At 36.1% G+C, this 22,722-nt stretch overlaps 2 protein-coding genes across 4 annotated transcripts in view; one reads left to right on the top strand and one right to left on the bottom strand.

Moving 5' to 3' along the window:
* The first annotated feature begins 475 nt into the window (after positions 1-475).
* On the top strand, positions 476-3,056 carry LOC128207255 (mediator of RNA polymerase II transcription subunit 29-like). The gene is made up of 4 exons (XM_052910079.1): positions 476-639; positions 1,219-1,277; positions 1,584-1,668; positions 2,445-3,056. Exons 1-4 carry the CDS (start codon positions 490-492, stop codon positions 2,661-2,663), a joined length of 513 nt encoding a protein of 170 aa, XP_052766039.1. The 5' UTR covers positions 476-489; the 3' UTR covers positions 2,664-3,056.
* Positions 3,057-5,213: 2,157 nt separating this feature from the next.
* LOC128207254 (pyruvate carboxylase, mitochondrial-like) overlaps positions 5,214-22,722 on the bottom strand; it is a 40,642-nt gene continuing 23,133 nt past the window's right edge. For all 3 annotated transcript variants that reach the window (XM_052910075.1, XM_052910078.1, XM_052910076.1), the window contains 9 exons: positions 22,452-22,585; positions 22,137-22,277; positions 15,946-16,054; positions 15,561-15,689; positions 13,662-13,777; positions 13,089-13,268; positions 11,453-11,701; positions 11,173-11,313; positions 5,214-8,431 (listed from right to left, as the gene is read on the bottom strand). In XM_052910075.1, coding sequence (XP_052766035.1) covers positions 8,177-8,431; positions 11,173-11,313; positions 11,453-11,701; positions 13,089-13,268; positions 13,662-13,777; positions 15,561-15,689; positions 15,946-16,054; positions 22,137-22,277; positions 22,452-22,585 — 1,454 coding nt within the window. In that variant the 3' untranslated portion in view covers positions 5,214-8,176. The remainder of the gene's footprint in view (positions 8,432-11,172; positions 11,314-11,452; positions 11,702-13,088; positions 13,269-13,661; positions 13,778-15,560; positions 15,690-15,945; positions 16,055-22,136; positions 22,278-22,451; positions 22,586-22,722) is intronic.

The following is a 22,722-nucleotide window of genomic DNA, read 5'->3' as shown; positions in this document are numbered from 1 at the left end:
GAATTAAACATGTGTGATTACAGTTTTTGCTGGCACAAGATATATTCACCGGGGCGGTAAATCTAATTTGAGCTATCTGGCCGAAATCAGGTCCCTGACCAAATTGTGAAAACCAAAGGCCTCATATTATTTCTCGAAAGTCCCATGAACTAAGCACACTTCTTTCCTTCCTTCCGTTGGTATACTTTGCCTAATTTTTCATAAAAGAGTTTGGAGGAACACGGAATTTTTAAAATATTCGATAATACAAAATTTAAACAATTTTAAATTGTTAAACAAGAGTAACTGATTAATTTGGCTTAATTAAACATAATTCTTAAACATGTTACGCGTAAGAAACTGTTCGAGAATTAGCGCCATGGTATTCGCGCTTAAGTTATACTGTATATCGATCTGATTTTCGTTCAAACTGACAAATGTTATCCGGGCTGGAAGTGAAGCTTGGAAAAGAATGTTGTCTGCTCCTTCAGGTGTGACGTCATATCCAAAATGGCTGCGCCCATGGTACAACAAAGTCCAAATCAAAATGTGCCTTCTCAGGGCCAACAACAGCAAGTGCAAGCAAATAAAGAAGTTGAAATAGACCCAATAGTAAAAATTAAACAGTATCTGTTACCCAGATTGAAAGATTCACTCGTGGTAATGTTTTATTGACATGTTGTAAACTACAACTTATTTGATCGCACTTACACAGTTACAGTACAGTATATCAGTGGTTGATAAAAAAAATCCATTGACACTGTCAAATTGTTATTGTTGCACATTTAATGACGAATACACAATATGAAGCTCATCGAATTAAAAGTCCTGTAACATAGAACATGACAATAATGAAACAAAAGTGCGAAAAGAGCTATATGTCGTAATATTATTTGGCTTGTGCTTCAAACTGCTGTATAGTGAATACTAACTATTAGTATTAAGATATTATAATAATCCAAACATATGGTATGGTGACTACGAGATACAAGAATCTTTATTTAAAATCAGTATATGATAATGAGAAACATTAGCTCAATGAGCTATTTTCCGACATGAATAACAAACATATCAAAACATAGCAATGAGCTGATTGAGATGACTATTGGACCATTTATTTCTTTGTAATGAAATGTGAACTGTTTCAACCTATCATGCTTTTAGTAAGATTTTAAACTCTTGTTTTCCTTGATAAGCTTCACATAATTATAATAATGAGTTTATTGTCTTTATATTCAGGCACTGATGAATGTTTCTGGGAAAATTCTTCGACAGAATTCGCTTCTGGAGGAGGGACAGTATGCATTCCAATTTGTTGACATAAATTATGCTGTACATTGAAAATGTTGATAAATTATAGTATTTGTTTAAATGTCTTGGGTTTTGCCTATGGTCATCAAACCAGACAACATTGTAAATATTTTTTACAATCGTAAAATAAATATGGTTAAATTGTCATTCTCAAAATAAATTGATGGTTTAGAACAAGAACAAGCAGAAAAATTGTACTTTGGTTTAAAATTAAACTAAGATTAAACTTAATTATACTTTAGTGAGTTGTTAGTATTAAAAAACACAATAATTTTTGTGCCATTTAATTGCAGCAAACCTCAGGAAGGCTTGCAGCAGATGTTTGAAAGAAGTATTGAGGAATTTTACTCTATTTGTGACCAGCTAGAGGCAAACCTGGTAATATTTCCATTTTTTTGTATGTAAAAAAGTAGTGTTATTCCAGGATTCATCAAAGCAAACCCATCTTTAATCAAATTCTGCTAGTCTGCTTTTTGAAACAAAATCTTTATTGAGTCCAAACAAACCTATTAAACTAACTTAATTAGTGTTGCTGTAAAATATAAGATTCAATTGTTACACCAAATTTAATCTCTTGTCAATCTTGCTTCGTTGATGTAAGAAAACTTCCCCGGTTTAAGGAGACTCCTGGTAATACTTGTTACTGATTTCTGGATAAAATTCTTCGTTATCATCTATGTCCATATTTTATATTTCTGCATTCTTATAGTTTCACAGCAAACTTGGAAACATTTGGCTATAGCAAAAGAAAAATGTGTCTTTTAACAATCAAATAATTTCTTGTAAATTGTGATACTTATTAACAATTTTATAGCATGTTGGTGTTTAGATAATATGTACTATTGAAAGAAAACTAGGTATCTTCGGTTCTTGTTAGCATTGCATACTTGCGTTTAGCTCTTCTGTCTTTGAAGAATAGTGAAGTCAATTTCATAGCATTGATGTCATCAGTGTGTCTGGCATAGTTGTGCTTGCCATTGACATTGTTAAATATTTCAATGTTTGGTATAACTCAAAATCCATTTTAAAGTATTAACATAAAACTTGGTACATAAGTTTACAATGACAATGCGCATGTATGCATTATGTGTCCTCTAAGTCCAATACTTTTTCTTTTTTATTTCAAACCATCTTATATGTTGTTTTCATTTCAGCGATTAGCCTTGGAAATGCAGGCCCAGCAGACAGACAGTACGCGTTACACACCCCTCCCTGTCACTATTCCCAAGTCTGACAACTCGGGCCTCGCAGACCAGCAGTCCATCCCATACCCACAGTTTCTGGTCACTGTTAAACAGCAGATTGCCTGTGCTAAAGACATGTATGAGCTACTGGCTGACTTCACAAAGAAGTTGAGTGAATCACAAAGGTGATGTGGAAGGTGACTCTGGAGCATTATCTCTAATTTCTGCACTTCAAGGGCACTCAAGGAAGTGCAAGGTCAGATATGGACACCCTACAGATACCAGAAATAGGTTTTCCCAAAAGAAAACCTCAGGATAGTGGCTTTAATTTCTCAGTGACACCATTTTTAGTTGAACTGAAAAAGTGATAATATCTTATTTTCCCTCAATTACATGTTGGCTGCAAATGAAATTGTTGCACTGATTGTCTTTATCAGTCCAGTTCATTACTTTGATTGTAACAATGCCGCTGTAACTACTTTCTGACTTACTCATCGCCATATCATATCTATTATCTGATGTACATTGTATGGTACCATCCAATAAATGTGGCCATTCAAATGTGATGGGCAATCAACTGGATTTTCATTTATTGATAAATCTGCCAGACAGACAGACAAGTTACAGGTAATCAAATTAATAGATAATAATCAGAAAATTTAAAACAATGCATTATGTGTCATTTCACTTTTATACTTAGTAAGTACCAGTATATAATTCACACTTATTGCATGGCTTAAGAATCAAATTAACTAAAGAAGGTTGTAACTTGAATCATGCCAACAAACTGAAAAGCACATACATGTATGATACATGTCAAATTGTCAACCAAACAAAAGACATTAGATAAGCTTGGTGTAAACTTAATGTTAAGTCACAAAACTGAATAATCAATGCATTATGATGACTCACTGTCAGTCCCTGACTTGAATAAAGTGATTACAAACTCATAGAATCATAAGTGCATTTACATTCTCAGCAATAATGCCTAGTAATGCTATGGACTAGAAGTTAAACAACATAATCTCAAGGAAATCTCAGGGAAATGAAATTATCACTGACAATTTGTCAAAAACTATATACCGTAAATGACTGGGTATAAGACGATAGGGGTTATAAGACGCAGGCAAAAAAAACTGTGAGAAAACAACAACAAGAAATAACTTTTAATCAATGTTTTGGGTTATAGGATGCATAGAAAAAATGTCAAAATTGTCTGCTGCGATCGGCCACCATGTTTGTTGACAGTGACGAAATATATTTTTTGTGGAAATGGCGATGGTTATTTTTAAAACCATACAATACTAATACATCCTAAACGATAACCTGTCGAGAATGAAAAGTTTAGATATGCAAAAACCTTATATTGTACGGGTTTGTTCTCAAAATGTCAACACCTACAGAAAAGAATAAGGAACGTGGCAAAGTGTGAAAAAACAAGACCATTATCGCAACAGTTTGTAGTATTGGTGTGTTAAAAAAGCAGTGCGAGTTTTTCACACCTTATCGTACAACTGACAAAAAATATTTTGACAGTGCACAGCTTTGCTTCTTTATATGCATGTTTAATTATTGTCATATTCAAAATAATATTGAATAATTTTAATTGTACAATTATTTTTTTTAATTATAAACGTCTTACGATATACCGTATTCCGATCTTCAACTGCCATTTTAACCCGTATAAACTCGATCGATATGAGGCGAGTAACATTCCTTTCTACATAAATCCAAACAAATGCTCGGCCTGAAATCGACCTCAAAAAAAAAAGTTAAAAAGCTTGTTACTGGTTTTAAGACGCAGGCATTTTTTTACATCGAAATCTGAGTCATTTACGGTAACTTAATAATAGATATTACAACTACAGCTGGGTTATTATTCTTCCTCATTTCCCAGGTTAATTGTATATAACATTTATTTATTTGGTCATTATCCACTAGAACATTTGCTATTTCAATGTCAATGGCTTTTTTAGTCACATTAGTGTGCTTTCACTTGTTTAACCAGGCAAAAGATATTTGGGAAAATGAAATAAACGTAAAGATCATTGATTCGGCCCTAGAGTACACGGCACCAATTCTTTGATTAATCGATACTGGCAAAACATTGTTACCGACCATTGACTTTTAGCTCACTGCAATGATTAATCACCTTTCACTAATAACTGACCCACCACTACCATTCACATAACAGTACATTTTGTAAATATAATTGACATATATATTAAATACGGTAGTGAAATATAAGACTGACTCAAGCAATTTTTGTCTATATTGGATTTGGAGGGGGCAAGAAACTTATTTTGATTTTCCTTCCAGATTTACATGATTAGAATGTTTTTAAATGGTGTGACATTGTCCAATAAGGTGTCAATAGCGCCATGAAATTCATGATTTGGATCTCGTTGTTTGCATGTTTTAAGTAAGTGAAACGCCTGAAACCGTCAATTATGTCAGCGAAAAAACAGCCTTGGCACTGCGTGCCTCAGACAGTTCTTTCTCTGATATAAAGAACAGTTTTTGGCCTTTCACCCTTATTTATATGACACCACCCTTTGGGCATCATAATCAGACTTTCAAATGAAACAAGCCCAAATTTAAAAAAAAATTGCTTGGCAACAAACTTGTTCAAAAGTCATTCTTTATAAAATCCAAAAAAGCCTTTCAAAGTGTAGGACAATGCTTATTTTGACCACTACTATCACATCTACAAATCGGATTATACTTGGAAGTAGAGAATTGATGGTTTATCAGATTTTATTGTTAGGTGATGACAACTGCTACAATAATAAGTGAATCCAACAATGAACAATGTATACAAGCCGGACATATACAGGCATATTAAATCAATCAAAACTTATCTAATCAATGAACAACATTTGATAGATTTATAATCATATGCTAAATACAATGTAAAAAATACAACCATCCATAATACAATCCCACAAATCAACTGAACACAAATAAGCTAAACAACAGATGAACTGACTAACAGGATTTCCTTTACTTTTAATTATTTAAATTTGACTGGTAAACATTTAGTTTCTTTTGTTGAATTTTCTGGTAGAAAGTTTGCGTATGCTACCATGTGGTACAGATTCAGAAAACAGAGTAAGTCTGTCCTAGTGTCAGTAATTCAGGTTTAAATCGTGCAATATTTTAACGGAAATTGAACAGGTATAAAATAAAATTATAGATCTATCCTCATACATTTTCTAGTAACTACATAGAAGAAAGTCTGAATACAATATATTTTTTTTAAACATAAAACCACAACTAAAGTGCTGATTTATTGCTTTATGAAATAAATATTGTTCCTTTACTTAAATATTTAAAACTATAGGAGACCTGCATGGAGAATTATAACGATCAGGCAAACCATCCACTCATTCAAGTATACAAAGCATCATTATGAAGTAACAAAATAAATGTAATGGCCTTTATGATCTGAGGTAAAAGTAAATACCTGTTAATATCTTATCATTGCAGCATTGGGTACAACAAAACAGATAAAGTATTACCCTCTAAATAATGGCTTAACTTATTAGTGTAGTCAATTGTTTAAACATTTAATCATCATAACTATCACACATTAAACATGGTTTTGCAAGTACAATTTAATTTGAATTATGACATGATTTCTTTTATTACTGGTAACAATGTAGTTGCCTGCACAGAACAGATTATGGAGTTAACAGGATTCAGAATTAAGCAAAAATCCACATTCTTAATCTTCACGTTGCTAACTGCCAACAATCAGGAATACGAAGAAATCTTCATGGAAAGAAATAGGCAGGACACTCCGAATATTTTTGATTTCTAAATTAACAAAAAGCTGGTAAAATACTAATATTCCTGCATGTATGCTTGTCATTTGGTTCTGTGAACAAGAGTAATTTGCCGTTGAAGGCCCATCTGCTTTTGAAGTTTCCTTTTTGTCTTGGCCAACTATCAATCACCAAGATGACATGTACATGGTTTTAGCGACTAGGATTTGACTGTTCATATGAACGATGATGGTTACTTACAGCTGTTGAAAGGAATAAGTATCTCAAGCTGTACTTGAACAAAACAACTGCAGTTTCAGATCAAGCTGAGTTTCAGATCCAGCCACTACATGATGTATGTTATGTAATGTAGTGTTTAGTATATTTAAATGTATACAAATAAAAACAGTACCAGCTGATTTCTGTATTGTGCACCAATTATAAACAGTAGAAATAAAACAAAAATGCACCAAAATGTGTAGACATTAACATGGGTATTGTAAATCTATAAGTTGAACAATTCTGAAAATTTGTAAAATAGTTGTAAAATAATCAAAAAACTTTCATGAACATGACAAAAAATATTCTTTCATTCTGTATGGCTACTGATATTGATTGTCTTTAATTACTTTTTTGGAAAGTTCACACAGGTTGAACACAACAATATACTTTTAACACCAACAATGGAAGTCACCATGAAAGGTTGTATAGCAACAAATATATGATGACTGAAATAGCGCTTAATGCCCATATCTGAATAATAAAATATGTTACAATTTTATTTGTTTTTCAAACCATTTGTAACTAGGTAGTACAATAAAATCTTGAAAACCTATTGGTACAGTTTTATAGTCAAGCTAAAATAGTATAGGTAAACAGCTATTATATTACAAAGCTATTATATTACAACACCAAAAATGTCAAAGAATTACCAAGTAATATTGAATTTCCTTAATTTCTGTTTCATCAAAAGCCATCATGAATTATGACAATCAGACATTGGTCTTCTGGTTACATCTTGAAATGATCCGATTTCGGCATCAAGTATAATTATTCCAAATAAAAAGTAATGTAAACAACCTTAAATGTTCTTCGTGACTGACCTTTACCGCCTTCATGGGCTTTTAAATCCCAGTCTAATACCTATGATCTTCAAAGAATGTGACACTGTGGTGCGCAGCCATTCTACTTGCAGTCATACGTTACTTTTACTATACAACCTATATGACTTACTTCTGCTTGTTGAGGCTCCAAGATTGTGGTTCATTCAGAGTTTGTGGGTCATTAAGTGATTAGGGTTCATTAAAAGATCGGGTTCAATAAAAGATTGGTGTTCATTAAGTGATTGGGGTTCATTAAAAGATTGGGGTTCATTCAGAGTTTGTGGGTCATTAAGTGATTAGGGTTCATTAAAAGATCGGGGTTCAATAAAAGATTGGTGTTCATTAAGTGATTGGGGTTCATTAAGTGATTGGGGTTCATTAAAGATTGGGATTTTTAATGGATTGTTATTCATTAAGAGGGCGGGGTTAATTTTTTCATTGAACAACCAATTAAACTAAACATGATGTTTTACTAACAACTTCCCACTTTCTCAGATTAATTCAAAACAAACACACAGAGCTAAGAAACAATAACCATAACAATTTTGGCATAATTGCCAACAATACATATTTAAGTTCTGGCCCACAATTTCATCTTTTAAATACAAGAACCATACAAAGATGGCATTTTAATGCTACTCAAAAAGAATATTTTCTTACCACAAAGCTATACTTTCCAGTATGGACAAAGTTAATTTGTTTCTACTCAAAAATCCAATCCTAATTACACACCTACATATATGTAATTTCCTGTATTGACAACCATCCATATCAAACCATGCACAAGTCCTACAGTTCCATGTTGTTCAGACACAGGTCCTACAGTTCCATGTTAGTCACTATCAATGTCCATCAGCAGGTCATCACCCTCCAATTTCATGTCTTTCTGTGCCATAATGTTCTTGACAATTCCCGTCATGGGTGCATTCACCACCATCTCCATCTTCATAGCGCTGAGAACCAGCAGAGGCTGACCTTTCACCACCTTGTCCCCATTCTTGACCTTTACCTCAATAACAGTTCCTGGCATCGGGGCTCCAACAGAACCATGGACTCCCTTCAAAGCTTTTGGGTGGAAATGCATCTCCTGAAATTCATTTACGTGTCACTATAATTTATACATATTTTTAAGATCAGATCTGCTACATTCATGTATGTATACTACCACAGCTACACTAACACAACTATTTCTCTATCGAATTTTGATATAATAAGAACCATCACAGGAATGATAGCATGATAGTATTTTTGAAAGGGGAAGCAATTTGAAGGCATGTCATTTAGTATATTACCAAGAATGTATCTGTCAATTGTCATATTCCTCTACATGAAAAGTATTCATGTAATTTAAGTTCATATAGAGAGCATACTTGAATGATATTTCATTTAGAAAAGATAAATATTTTTGAATGGAAAAGTGCCCGATATTTTTTATTCACATATTGAGATATATTAGACCATTTTTATTTCAAATTTAATCTGATAACAAGAAGAGGTAAATGTGCTATACAGTTTTTAGAAAAGAAGTTACAGCAATGTTTATATTTTATTGAATTTATAAAAACAAATGCATGAGTTTTAAACCGCCTAAAATGAAAGTGTTACGCAATATTTTACAAGTACAACTGGAGATAGTCTCTACTGATACATCATGAAAATGAGGTTACTTTGCAGGTTTATCTATAACTAGAACTGTCAGGAGTGACGAATACCCCCAAATGCCGCCTGGACACAGGAATGGCAAACCATTCCTTTGAAAAGAGGCCATAACTCCAAGGTTACTGCACACTGCATCTTCTTTTATCATGCATGTATTGTTTTATTTAAATCTGTTGAGTAATTTAGGAGTTACACTGCTGACAAGAAAAACTAGCCTTTCAGGAGTTATCGTCCGGAAACCGTTTTTCTACTTTTAGTTACAGTGACCTTGACCTTGGCCCCACCAGCCCCAATATCGAACTTGACCTGTATCTTCTAATGTTACACCTGTGTACCAAAAATTGTTCAAATCTGTCTAGCCTTTCATGATTTATGGTCCGGAAACCGTTTTTCTATTTTTAGTAACAGTGACCTTGACTTTGGCCCCACCAGCCCCAATATCGAACTTGACCTGTATCTTTTGATGTTACACCTGTGTACCAAAAATTGTTCAAATCTGTCAAGCCTTTCATGAGTTATTGTCCAGAAACCATTTTTCTATTTTTAGTAACAGTGACCTTGACCTTGGCCCCACCAGCCCCAATATCGAACTTGACCTGTATCTTCTGATGTTACACCTGTGTACCAAACTGTATCTTCTGATGTTACACCTGTGTGCCAAAAATTGTTCAAATCTGTCAAGCCTTTCATGAGGTATCGTCCGGAAACCGTTTTTCTATTTTTAGTAACAGTGACCTTGACCTTGGCCCCACCAGCCCCAATATCGAACTTGACCTGTATCTTCTGATGTTACACCTGTGTACCAAAAATTGTTCAAATCTGTCTAGCCTTTCATGAGTTATCATCCGGAAACCGTTTTTCTATTTTTAGTAACAGTGACCTTGACCTTGGCCCCACCAGCCCCAATATCGAACTTGACCTGTATCTTCTGATGTTACACCTGTGTACCAAAAATTGTTCAAATCTGTCAAGCCTTTCATGAGTTATCGTCCGGAAACCGTTTTTCTATTTTTAGTAACAATGACCTTGACCCCACCAGCCCCAATATCGAACTTGACCTGTATCTTCTGATGTTACACCTGTGTACCAAAAATTGTTCAAATCTGTCTAGCCTTTCATGAGTTATCATCCGGAAACCGTTTTTCTATTTTTAGTAACAGTGACCTTGACCTTGGCCCCACCAGCCCCAATATCGAACTTAACCTGTATCTTCTGATGTTACACCTGTGTACCAAAATTTTTTCAAATCTGTCTAGCCTTTCATGAGTTATCGTCCGGAAACCATGAAAACCGACAGACCGACCGACCGACAGACCGACCGACCAACCGACCGACAAGCTCACTCCTATATACCCCCTCAAACTGCGTTTGTGGGGGTATAATGACATATATCGTTGTGTGTTTATCTATAATGACATATATATCATTGTGTGTTTATCTATAATGACCTATATATCGTTGTGTGTTTATCTATAATGACATATATATCGTTGTGTGTTTATCTATAATGACCTATATATCATTGTGTGTTTATCTATAATGACCTATATATCATTGTGTGTTTATCTATAATGACATATATCGTTGTGTGCTTATCTAAAACGACATTTATATCGTTGTGTGTTTATCTAAAATGACATATATATCGTTGTGTGTTTATCTATACTGACCTATATATCATTGTGTGTTTATCTATAATGATATATATACATATCGTTGTGTGTTTATCTATAATGACATATATATCGTTGTGTGTTTATCAATAATGATGTTCAATGAAAATGTCTAAGACGTTCTGCAGTCCAATAAAGTTGTCCAACACAGCCAATATCAACAGTTCACAATTATATTAAAGTATACAAAGGGCCATAAATCTGAAAATATTTAAGTTACAGAACTTGTTGTTACTGTGAAAAGATAAAGAAAGTATGAATTTGATATCCTGAACAGCTGGTAAGATAATAATAAAAAGTATAAACAATGTGGACTTCATTATCTTTATGCTCAGCAGCTTTCATTTCTTTAACATATCAGAGACATTTTTATGCCTTTCTATTATCTTTACAATTATTTATTTTTAAAGAAATTAGCTGAAGGCAATTATATATTTTTAAAATAGATTCAGGTCATATTCCTCAAACAAAATACACAGTTGAGCAGACTGCCCACCTTTGTAGCCTCGTTGTCTCGTATGAAGACGGAGCGGAGCTGTCCGTTGAGCTCAAAGAACACCTCCCGTTTGCCCTCCTTGTCCAGATCTCCGACAGCCAACGTCTTGATGGACAATGTCTTACCCTTTTCTATCTCAACCTGATACAGGCAATAACTTTGTATACAATTATATTCAACATTTATTTCAAAAATTAACAGTCAATTTACATACAACGTATACTACGAAATTCAAAAGATAATACTGGTTGGATTACAGAAATCCCGATGAGAAACCTACCTCAATTTCCTCAGCAACCTTGGGTCCAACTAGAAACATGCGAGTGTTGAGGGCATCTACCGGACCATATTTCTCCTTGAAATCCAGGTACTCATCGGTCACCTTGGGGTAGAGTGCGGATGAGATCACGTCAACATCACGTACAATCTTCCCATGCTGTTCTACAAGCTTTGACTTCACGTCGTCAAAGTCAAGAGGTTTCAGGCTCTCCCCAGGACGGCCTTCCATCTTAGGCTTGCCTTGAAGGATCTAAGTAAAGAGCAGTTTTTTTTTAACTTTAAACATTTAATAAATTAAGGAGCAGTATCAACACATTGAAACTAAATTTCAAAAAAAAATGTTTATTCAGCCAAAGACATTTCTTACAATATAGGTAAATATAACATGATTTCATACAGTAAATTATGAAGTTTTGTAAAACAGATATGTAAAAATCAGCTGAAGGTACCTGATGTATAAATAAGTGTGTCATTTTATCGAATCATTGACGATCATTTTGAATTTTGATGCCTGTCGACCCAATGGTATTTTGGTATCATTTCAAAGGGTATTGCTTGCAGAGTACTTAAATATTAAATTATTAAACTAAATTGTAATATAGATTTAATTGTATTTTTCACTTTTGTTCTTAATTTCAACTGATATCTGAAATTAATTTGCCTTTTTTGCAATCATCCAAGGCCAAAAAGCTTGTTTTTAGTATGAATTTTGGAATAATTTTGCACATTTTATTTTCACCCTTAAATCTTTTTCAAGCGACATCAAATATTATGAGGTCATAATGAATTAAACTGTTTGGCACCAAGTCAAGCCTGTTGAAAGAGCCTTTGACACAGACATAATGATCATCCATGCAAATGCAGTACAGAAGTACATGTTGTGGAAAAATACATGGATTCTGCAACACTAAGCCTCAGCATGGTGAACCTCCATGGCAAGTTTTATGAAAATCCTATCATGAAAATCCTATAATGCATGATAAAGATACTCCCTTGATAAGGTTCAGTCCAGACAAGTTCTATCAACAGTACTCATTTTGACATTTAACTTTTAAATGTGTTCTTAATCTTAGTACACCTAGGTCTTGTGACACGCCGTCTCACCATGGTGAACCTTTACGGCATGTTTTTTGACAATCCTATACAGCATGGTCAAGATATAGCCTGGACAACCCATTTCAACGTTTGACCTCTAAGCATGACATTGACATTAAATTTTTATTATAGACCTGGGTCTTGTGCACGACATGTTACCTCATCATTGTGAACCTTTTTTAAGATCCTGTAATGCATGGTCAAGATACAGCCCAGACAAGGATTATAACAACCTTTGACCTCTAACCTGTACCTTTGATGTATAGACTTGTGTCTTGTGCGTGACACGCCACCTCATCATGGAGAACCTTCATAGCATGTTTTTTTGAAAATGCTCAAATGACTGGTACAGTACTAAAAAATTCAGTCCGTACGCATGTACATAGAAGCCCCATTGTGACAACTATGTCTCGCTCACAGCATGTGGGCTCTACAAAAATGACATAATTGTACATTGAATACCTCAAAAGCTGATAATTGCAAGTACGTTGGAATACATGTACTTAAAGAAACCATACAGAGACTAGCATGTATGCCCCTACCCTGGTGCGGAGTGGTTCTGGGTATCCACCAGGTGGAGTACCTAGGTAGCCCTGGAAATATTCAATGATAGAGACAGGGAAAGACAACTCCTCTGCCCTCTCCTCCACCATCTTGCCATTCAGCTTGTTCTGCACCATGAACTGGGCCAGGTCACCAACAACCTTGGACGAGGGCGTCACCTGGAAGGTTTGTAAATAAGATCCATGACATGTCCATACATTTTTGTGAAAAGTAAATCATAAAAGAAAAAAGCATTCCTTTCAGAGGAGTTTACCTGAAACTTGATTATTTTCATATTTATAAAACAAGTAATACACTTATTTATGAATATTTAATGAAATTAAATATGTGTGTACATTGAATATCTCAATATTTGTTTACCAGATTTGAACATTTGCACACATCTCGTATTTCTTAAATCCATACATCTTCAATCCTTTTGTTTGATGGAATGTAACATATCTGACACAGATAACTCTGACGAACAACACTGTCCATACCTACCGAATATCTCGCATAACTTTGTTAACCTCCATTTACCTCTTTCACATGACAATCTACACTGTCCATACCTTTGGAATATCTCCAAGTAGTTTGTTTGCCTCTACGTACATCTTCTTCACCTCCTCAAACTGGTCTGCCAGACCGAGACTGAATGCCTGGAACTGCAGGTTAGTGTATTGACCGCCTGGAATGTAAGGGGTAAAAGCCATGTAGCCCAGCATGTACTTGGAATCAGATTCTAATGCTTGTAAAAGCAACAAATAACAATAATTCAGGTTCCTTCTTTATTTAGGTAGCTACTAAAACATAATTGTGTTGATGCCAGTCCTGCCATTGTAAATGTTTTGGGCCAGTCCTGCCATTGTAAATGTTTTGGGCCAGTCCTGCCATTGTTAATGTTTTGGGCAAGTCCTGCCATTGTAAATGTTTTGGGCCAGTCCTGCCATTGTAAATGTTTTGGGCCAGTCCTGCCATTGTAAATGTTTTGGGCCAGTCCTGCCATTGTTAATGTTTTGGGCCAGTCCTGCCATTGTAAATGTTTTGGGCCAGTCCTGCCATTGTAAATGTTTTGGGCCAGTCCTGCCATTGTAAATGTTTTGGGCCAGTCCTGCCATTGTAAATGTTTTGGGCCAGTCCTGCCATTGTAAATGTTTTGGGCCAGTCCTGCCATTGTAAATGTTTTGGGCCAGTCCTGCCATTGTTAATGTTTTGGGCCAGTCCTGCCATTGTTAATGTTTTGGGCAAGTCCTGCCATTGTAAATGTTTTGGGCCAGTCCTGCCATTGTTAATGTTTTGGGCAAGTCCTGTCATTGTAAATGTTTTGGGCAAGTCCTGCCATTGTTAATGTTTTGGGCCAGTCCTGCCATTGTAAATGTTTTGGGCAAGTCCTGCCATTGTAAATGTTTTGGGCAAGTCCTGCCATTGTTAATGTTTTGGGCCAGTCCTGCCATTGTAAATGTTTTGGGCAAGTCCTGCCATTGTAAATGTTTTGGGCCAGTCCTGCCATTGTAAATGTTTTGGGCCAGTCCTGCCATTGTTAATGTTTTGGGCAAGTCCTGTCATTGTAAATGTTTTGGGCAAGTCCTGCCATTGTTAATGTTTTGGGCCAGTCCTGCCATTGTAAATGTTTTGGGCAAGTCCTGCCATTGTAAATGTTTTGGGCCAGTCCTGCCATTGTTAATGTTTTGGGCAAGTCCTGTCATTGTAAATGTTTTGGGCAAGTCCTGCCATTGTTAATGTTTTGGGCCAGTCCTGCCATTGTAAATGTTTTGGGCAAGTCCTGCCATTGTAAATGTTTTGGGCCAGTCCTGCCATTGTAAATGTTTTGGGCCAGTCCTGCCATTGTTAATGTTTTGGGCAAGTCCTGTCATTGTAAATGTTTTGGGCAAGTCCTGCCATTGTTAATGTTTTGGGCCAGTCCTGCCATTGTAAATGTTTTGGGCAAGTCCTGCCATTGTAAATGTTTTGGGCCAGTCCTGCCATTGTTAATGTTTTGGGCAAGTCCTGTCATTGTAAATGTTTTGGGCAAGTCCTGCCATTGTTAATGTTTTGGGCCAGTCCTGCCATTGTAAATGTTTTGGGCAAGTCCTGCCATTGTAAATGTTTTGGGCCAGTCCTGCCATTGTTAATGTTTTGGGCCAGTCCTGCCATTGTAAATGTTTTGGGCAAGTCCTGCCATTGTTAATGTTTTGGGTAAGTCCTGCCATTGTAAATGTTTTGGGCCAGTCCTGCCATTGTAAATGTTTTGGGCCAGTCCTGCCATTGTAAATGTTTTGGGCCAGTCCTGCCATTGTTAATGTTTTGGGCCAGTCCTGCCATTGTTAATGTTTTGGGCCAGTCCTGCCATTGTAAATGTTTTGGGCCAGTCCTGCCATTGCAAATGTTTTTAGCAAGTCCTGCCATTTTAAATATTTTGGCCAAAAATGCTCATTTTTTTTTTTAAACATTCAAATACTCCTGATATTTACCAGGTATTTCATTCCTGTATGTATCAGCATTGCCACTCTTCATTGTGACAGCACACTCGAATGGTCCATACAGGTTCCTGGCCTGCTCCCAGTAGGCGGAGTACGCTGATACATCATCCAGGTTGATTCCTGAACAATTGTGTTTAAGACAAGGAGATTTGCATGGCAATACATAATCAAACAAATGTTCCAAATAATTCATTGTATATACATAATAAGCTATTCATATTTTTCATACAAGTTTCTCATATGTATTTCTTGAAAATATCCCTACTTATGTAATGTTTAACAATAAATCTTTGTTTGAAACGAAGGAAAACATATTCAGGAGGAGTTGATTGGGAACAAAGCATGATTAAACCCAGACTTGAAAAAGTGCTGTTACCAGTGTCTCCCTCTGTGTTTTCTAGTGAAGCAACCACTGCACCCATGCTTGGCTGGGACGTCATACCAGACATGGAGTCACAGGCAACATCAACAACATCAGCTCCTGCCTGCAAATACAACAGTGTTATTGGACAGAGAAACAAAGTGCATTGGAAAAGCAGCACTTCATATTAAACAAGGGGCAATGCGATAAGTCGCATTATTGCTGTATTTTCATTTTAACAATGGCGTTTTGTCAATAGGATGTATGGTTAGAAGGCAGTAATAAAAAAAATAAAACAAGAGCTTTCACAGTATGTGACGAATGCCCCCGAATGTGACATTGACCTATGAACAAGGTCAGTACATGAAAAGTTAAAGATCAAACAAATACATATGGCAAGTTATTTTAAATTGCCTCTGAACATAAAAAAATACCACCCATACTTGACAACCTACATTCTTATGTCCTTATATTCAGCATTCCATTGTGAATAAACACAAAGTGTATCTTTCACCTTAGAGGTAGGGACATGGGTCTTGCACGTGACACGTCGTCTTGGTATGTCTAACACATGTGGCAAGTAATTTTAAATTCTGTCCATACAAGAAAAAGTTACAGCCCGGACATAACAACCAATACTCTGTATCCTTATATGCAGCACTCCATTGTGAATAAACACCTAAGTGTGACCTTGACCTTAGAGGTAGGGACACTGTTCTTGCACGGGACACGTCGTCTTAGTATGTCAAACACATGTGGCAAGTTATTTTAAATTCTGTTCATACAAGGGAAAGATACAGCCCGGAAACGACAACCTATAAGCTATGTCCTTATATGTAGCATTCCAGTGTGAATAAACACTAAGTGTGACCTTGACCTTAGAGGTAGGGACACAGGTCTTGCACCCGACACATCGTCTTGGTAATTCAAACACATGTGCCAAGTTATTTTATAATCTGTCCATACAAGGGAAAGCTAGCGCCCGGACACGACAACCTATACTCTATGTCGTTATATGCAGCATTCCATTGTGAATAAACACTAAGTGTGACCTTGACCTAAGAAATAGGGACACGGATCTTGCACGCGACACGTCATCTTGGTATGCCGAACACATGTGGCAAGTTATTTTAAAATCTGTCCATACAAGGGAAAGTTACAGCCCGGACACAACAATCTATACTCTGTCATTATATGCAGCATTCCATTGTGAATAAACACTTAAGTGTGACCTTGACCTTAGAGGTAGAGACACGGTTCTTGCACGCGACACGTTGTCTTGGTATGTTGAACATTTGTGGCAAGTTATTTTAAAATCTGTCCATACAAGGGAAAGTTACAGCCCGGACACAACAACCTAGACTCTATGTCCTTATATGCAGCATTCCATTGTGAATAAACACTAAGTGTGACCTTGACCTAAGAGGTAGGGACACGGGTCTTAAACCTGACACATCGTCTTGGTTATTAAAACACATGTGCCAAGTTATTTTATAATCTGTCCATACAAGGGAAAGTTACAGCCTGGACACGACAACCTATACGCTATGTCGTTATATGCAGCACTCCATTGTGAATAAACACTAAGTATGACCTTGACCTAAGTAATAGGGACACGGATCTTGCACGCGACACGTCGTCTTGGTATGCCAAACACATGTGGCAAGTTATTTTAAAATCTGTCCATACAAGGGAAAGTTACAGCCCGGGCACAACAACCTATACTCTTATGTCGTTATATGCAGCATTCCATTGTGAATAAACACTAAGTGTGACCTTGACCTAAGAGGTAGGGACACGGGTCTTGCACCTGACACATCGTCTTGGTAATTCAAACACATGTGGCAAGTTATTTTAAAATCTGTCCATACAAGGGAAAGTTACAGCCCGGACACGACAACCTATACTCTATGTCCTTATATGCAGCATTCCATTGTGAATAAACACTAAGTGTGACCTTGACCTAAGAAATAGGGACACGGATCTTGCACACGACACGTCTTCTTGATATGCCGAACACATGTGGCAAGTTATTTTAAAATCTGTCCATACAAGGGAAAGTTACAGCCCGGACACGACAACCTATACTCTATGTCCTTATATGCAGCATTCCATTGTGAATAAACACCTAAGTGTGACCTTGACCTTAGAGGTAGGGACACGGTTCTTGCACGCGACACGTCATCTTGGTATGCCGAACACATGTGGCAAGTTATTTTAAAATCTGTCCATACAAGGGAAAGTTTCAGCCCAGACACCACAACCTATACTCTTATGTCCTTATATGCAGCATGTCATTGTGAATAAACACTAAGTGTGACCTTGACCTTAGAGGTAGGGACACGTTCTTGCACGGGGCACGACGTCTTGGTATGCCGAACACATGTGGCAAGTTATTTTATAATCTGTCCATACAAGGGAAAGTTACAGCCCGGACACGACAACCTATACTCTATGTCCTTAAATATGCAGCATTCCATTGGGAATAAACACCTAAGTGTGACCTTGACCTTAGAGGTAGGGACACGGTTCTTGCACGCGACACGTCGTCTTGGTATGCCGAACACATGTGGCAAGTTATTTTAAAATCTGTCCATAATATTCTGAGTTATTGAGTCGGACGGACGGACGGTGCGATTTTAATATGCCCACCTTCGGGGGCATAAAAATACTTATGCTTTCATTTATTTCTTAGTTTGAAGTAGAAATATATGTAAAATTGTCTTGGATTCAAATATTCTAACTTATGAAAGTAATGACATTCTGCATTGGGGTTGGTGGTAAACTGATAATAGAATAGCAAATGAATTTTGTTGATGACAAGTTTGATGAACATTTTATAAAAAGATGTTGAAATTATCATTATCAGGGATTCTTTCTTCTTCTAAGATTTGAGCTAACGACCTAGTTTTTGACTTGAGGTGATCCATATTCATCATTGTTCATGACAACATGCAGACAAGTGTTCTGACTAAGCTTTTTTATAAATTTGATACAAATGATTGAATGCAGGATTATAAAACGTTTAAAGCAAAATTGTTAATGACAAACAATCAACCGCTCAACCACCAAGTTGCCCAACCCTCATTTTTCACCTTTTTCTAAATCATTATTTTTCATTAGGGCTATTCCAGTAAAACATATGTCCCACCCCAGGAAGGCACTTTCAAAATGGACCATCCCCCTTCAGAAGTTTATTTGATGAGAAAAGAACCCCCTTTAGAATATTTTTTGAGCAAATTCGGACCCCCTTGAGAAGTTTATTTTTTTATACGTCTATATGCAAAGATTATTTGCAATTACTCTTTTGTAACTCTTTGATCAGGTGAGCTATATAGGACCTTATAGCTCACCCTAGTTTCTAAGCCAATCATCACCCAGAGATTTTCAAATCTTTGCTCGAATAGGTTTCATATAAGATCACATCTGCATCCAATAAGTTAATTATTATAACTAGGTCAACAGACATGGCGCGCGCCTAATGAACTTCGAGCAGCCAATGGGCACGCTGTATACGGCCTTGTCCGATGATTGGCTTAGAAACTAGGGTGAACTATAAGTCGGTTACAGCTCATGTAATGGAAAATAACAAAACTTATTACTGGGCTTCGCTTGTAATAAATTTTGTTATTTTCCATTAATAAATTTGGTTATTTTCCATTATATGGACTATAACCTACACACCACGGTTCTCTTGTTTCTTCATATGTTGCTATAAGTGCATATTAAGCCACATGAGGCTGAAACTTTCACCCATGTAATTATATACAACCTTAAAATAACTTGTGGTCGAAATGTTAAGGGGACGAAACATTCGGATTTATAACATTTACGCAATACGTACAAATTATGATTTCTAATAAAATTCTAGACAACTGTTGTCAATTTCAGGGGTCGACACTAACCATTTTTCCAAGGGATCCCGAAGGGACACCAACATTTGAAATCAGGTGTCCCTTCCTGAAATTAGGAGTCCCTTCCACTTTTTTTATATTTTTTCATTGTTGAGCCTGTTTTAATATTAAATTCAACATCCTTTTACTTTTCAATTTGTAATGCAAGTATAAACCACCATAATTATTATACATGTTTTCAGCAGCATGTAATGACAGGTTAGTAGCACTGAATGGCAGTGAGGTATATTTTGGTCTCTAAGTTGGTAGATTCGGTTCAAAAGCGGGAGAATGTCTAAGTCCCTTTTGTTTTCAGTCAAAAACAGAGATGGATACAATGTAAACAAAAACTTGATGTTGTTACTATTTTTAGATTTTTGGAAAATACGCATAAAATACATCATGGTTCAGGGTCTTGTCAAATGTCGGTGCTTTTCATTAAGAAACTGTAGGAATATTACATCTGGCTTGTGAAAACTCCAATCAATATTTAGTAGAGCTGTTGATAAATCAATCAGACTGCCCAACAGTCGTAGTGCATACTGGAAGAGCAGACGACCAAAAATTGTGTATACATGTTAATTTTCGCGCCAAAAAGTCATAAAATTTTATAAATTTATTGAATTAATGAATAAAACCCTGCAAATTTTATTTCTATTATTTTTTATCAAGGCATAAAATATGTCTTTAAAATTAACAAAGAATATTGATAAGTTGAATGCCAATTAACAAAGAATGCTGAATGTAGGATGCAGTTCTTTTGTGTCGTAAATGTTACTGTAAATATTCAAAGGTCGCATCATATTATATAAAAGGTATCATCAGAGTTGGCATCTTTTTGGGCGGTTCTGACACATAAGCAAAACAATTCCACATAAGTATTTTACCGATAATAAATCTCTGTCAGCTCTGACCTTGTTTAAAATGTAAACAACAAAACGGAAGCGTTAACCTGCATGCGCCTGTGAAATGACCTGTTTATTTATAGATTCATGACGTAACTATAGTCAAATAGTCAGCTATACTTTCGCTTTGATGAGTCCGATAATGATAATTAATAATATTGTTTTGACATGTGCTGTCAAGAAATTTAGGGAGCCCGAATTTAGGTAATAAATTAATTAAATGCTACTTATTTATTGATATTTAGCGTTTATCAGTCAGAAATTTAAAGTGTCCCGACGGAATACCGGACCATGAAGTTCAGGTGTCCCTCCTGAAAAACTGGTGTCCTCGGGATCCCGGGACCCCATTAGTGTCGAAAACTGCAATTTGGTATACTTACCACGAAACGTATCCACACATGCGGCGCAACTATTGGTTTCTAGCCAATTTTGTAGGTTGGTCTTCGACCACGTCTTTACAAATTCTAGCGCCTCCGCCATCTTGTTGTCAAGGGACGCAACTTCTTCTGATTTCCGGTACCGCGGAACCGACTCGTAATATCGCGAAAATTTGTATCCAAACCAATTCTGTACACGACGTTCGGTAAAATATGTTATATGGATAAAAAAAACCCGGTATTTCACCATCGGGCAGTGAATATAAATGAGCAGATACGGTCAGAAGCAAAAAAGAAAATGACGCCCCCCTATAGAAGCTAAATTGGACTTATCACCACCCCCTACAGTAGCAAATTAAGAAAAAGACCTACCCCCTACAGAATTTCTTTATTTTGCCGTCCTGGGGTGGGACATATGTTTAACTGGAATAGCCCTTAATATATCCGCCTAGTAAAAGAAATTTGTGGGAAATATTTAAATTTCAATCATCACAGACAAGTCACAATTGTATCGAAAGATCTGAATGTAAACAAGAGAGCAGTGGTGCAGATGGCAAAACCAGTAAGGTTGTTTTTTCAGTCATTAAAGTGTTACAACTCATCAATAATTAAAGCCAGAGTTATGGTTCTTCCTAAACATATACATATCATCCCAAGCAACATGTGAACTTAGTTTCAGTTCAATATCTTGATCTTTTTTTGTTTGTTACTGACATGGTTTAAGATTTTGCACAATGGCCCTAACAGCTACCCCACTTCAACTTTTTTTCTATGATAACTAGACAAGGTAATTATGTATTGACTTAATTCTGTACATCCAATGTTAAGGTAATTGGATTCCACCTGAAACAGCTCTCCTTACTAAGTCAGTAAGTCAGTCAGGTTATTTAATCAGAAAATTAATTAATGATGATATAAATATGAAAAATAAATTTAATACCAACTTTCAAACAACATATTGTGATAAGCTTTGAATATGAAATATTATGACATGTTTCACCCAACAAGAAGGATCCCTAGTAAAAACACACCTGGTAACAGGCAAGCATGGCTGCCACGCCCGCTCCTGCAGTGTCGTGTGTATGCACATGGATGGGCATGTCTGGGAACTTCTGGCGCAATGCTCCTACCAGCATTGTGGCTGCTCTGGGCTTCAGGATTCCAGACATGTCCTGCAATAAGTAGAAAAATATCTAGCTTGAAACATTCAGTTGTATAATGAAATTCTAACAGATATGGTCAAGTTAGTGCCAAGAAGCATTGTACAATTTGTATTTAACATTTAACTTCATGACTGAATAACTTGTGGCTTTAAGTAATTGAACAAAATGAATTGACTAGCTGACCTTGATGGCAAGAACATGAGTCCCAGCCTTCACAAGCTCGGTGGCCAGGTCAACGTAATAGTCAAGGTTGTATTTGGTGCGAGTCGGATCAGACACATCACCAGTGTAGGAAATGGCAGCCTCTATCACTCCACCTGAATAAAACATCGCACTTGTTATTGGCTATCATATGTAAGACTACCCCCTAGTAATAAAAAATATTGGAATCTAAGTTGGTGAATTTTTTTTTGTCATAAACGTGTTAAAATAGGCAAACATGTGAGAAAAAACA

The sequence above is a fragment of the Mya arenaria genome, chromosome 11 (genome assembly GCF_026914265.1).
Source record: "Mya arenaria isolate MELC-2E11 chromosome 11, ASM2691426v1".
Lineage (NCBI taxonomy): Eukaryota > Metazoa > Mollusca > Bivalvia > Myida > Myidae > Mya > Mya arenaria.
Note: the sequence above shows the minus strand (reverse complement) of the source record. Positions and strands in the feature narration are given on the sequence as shown.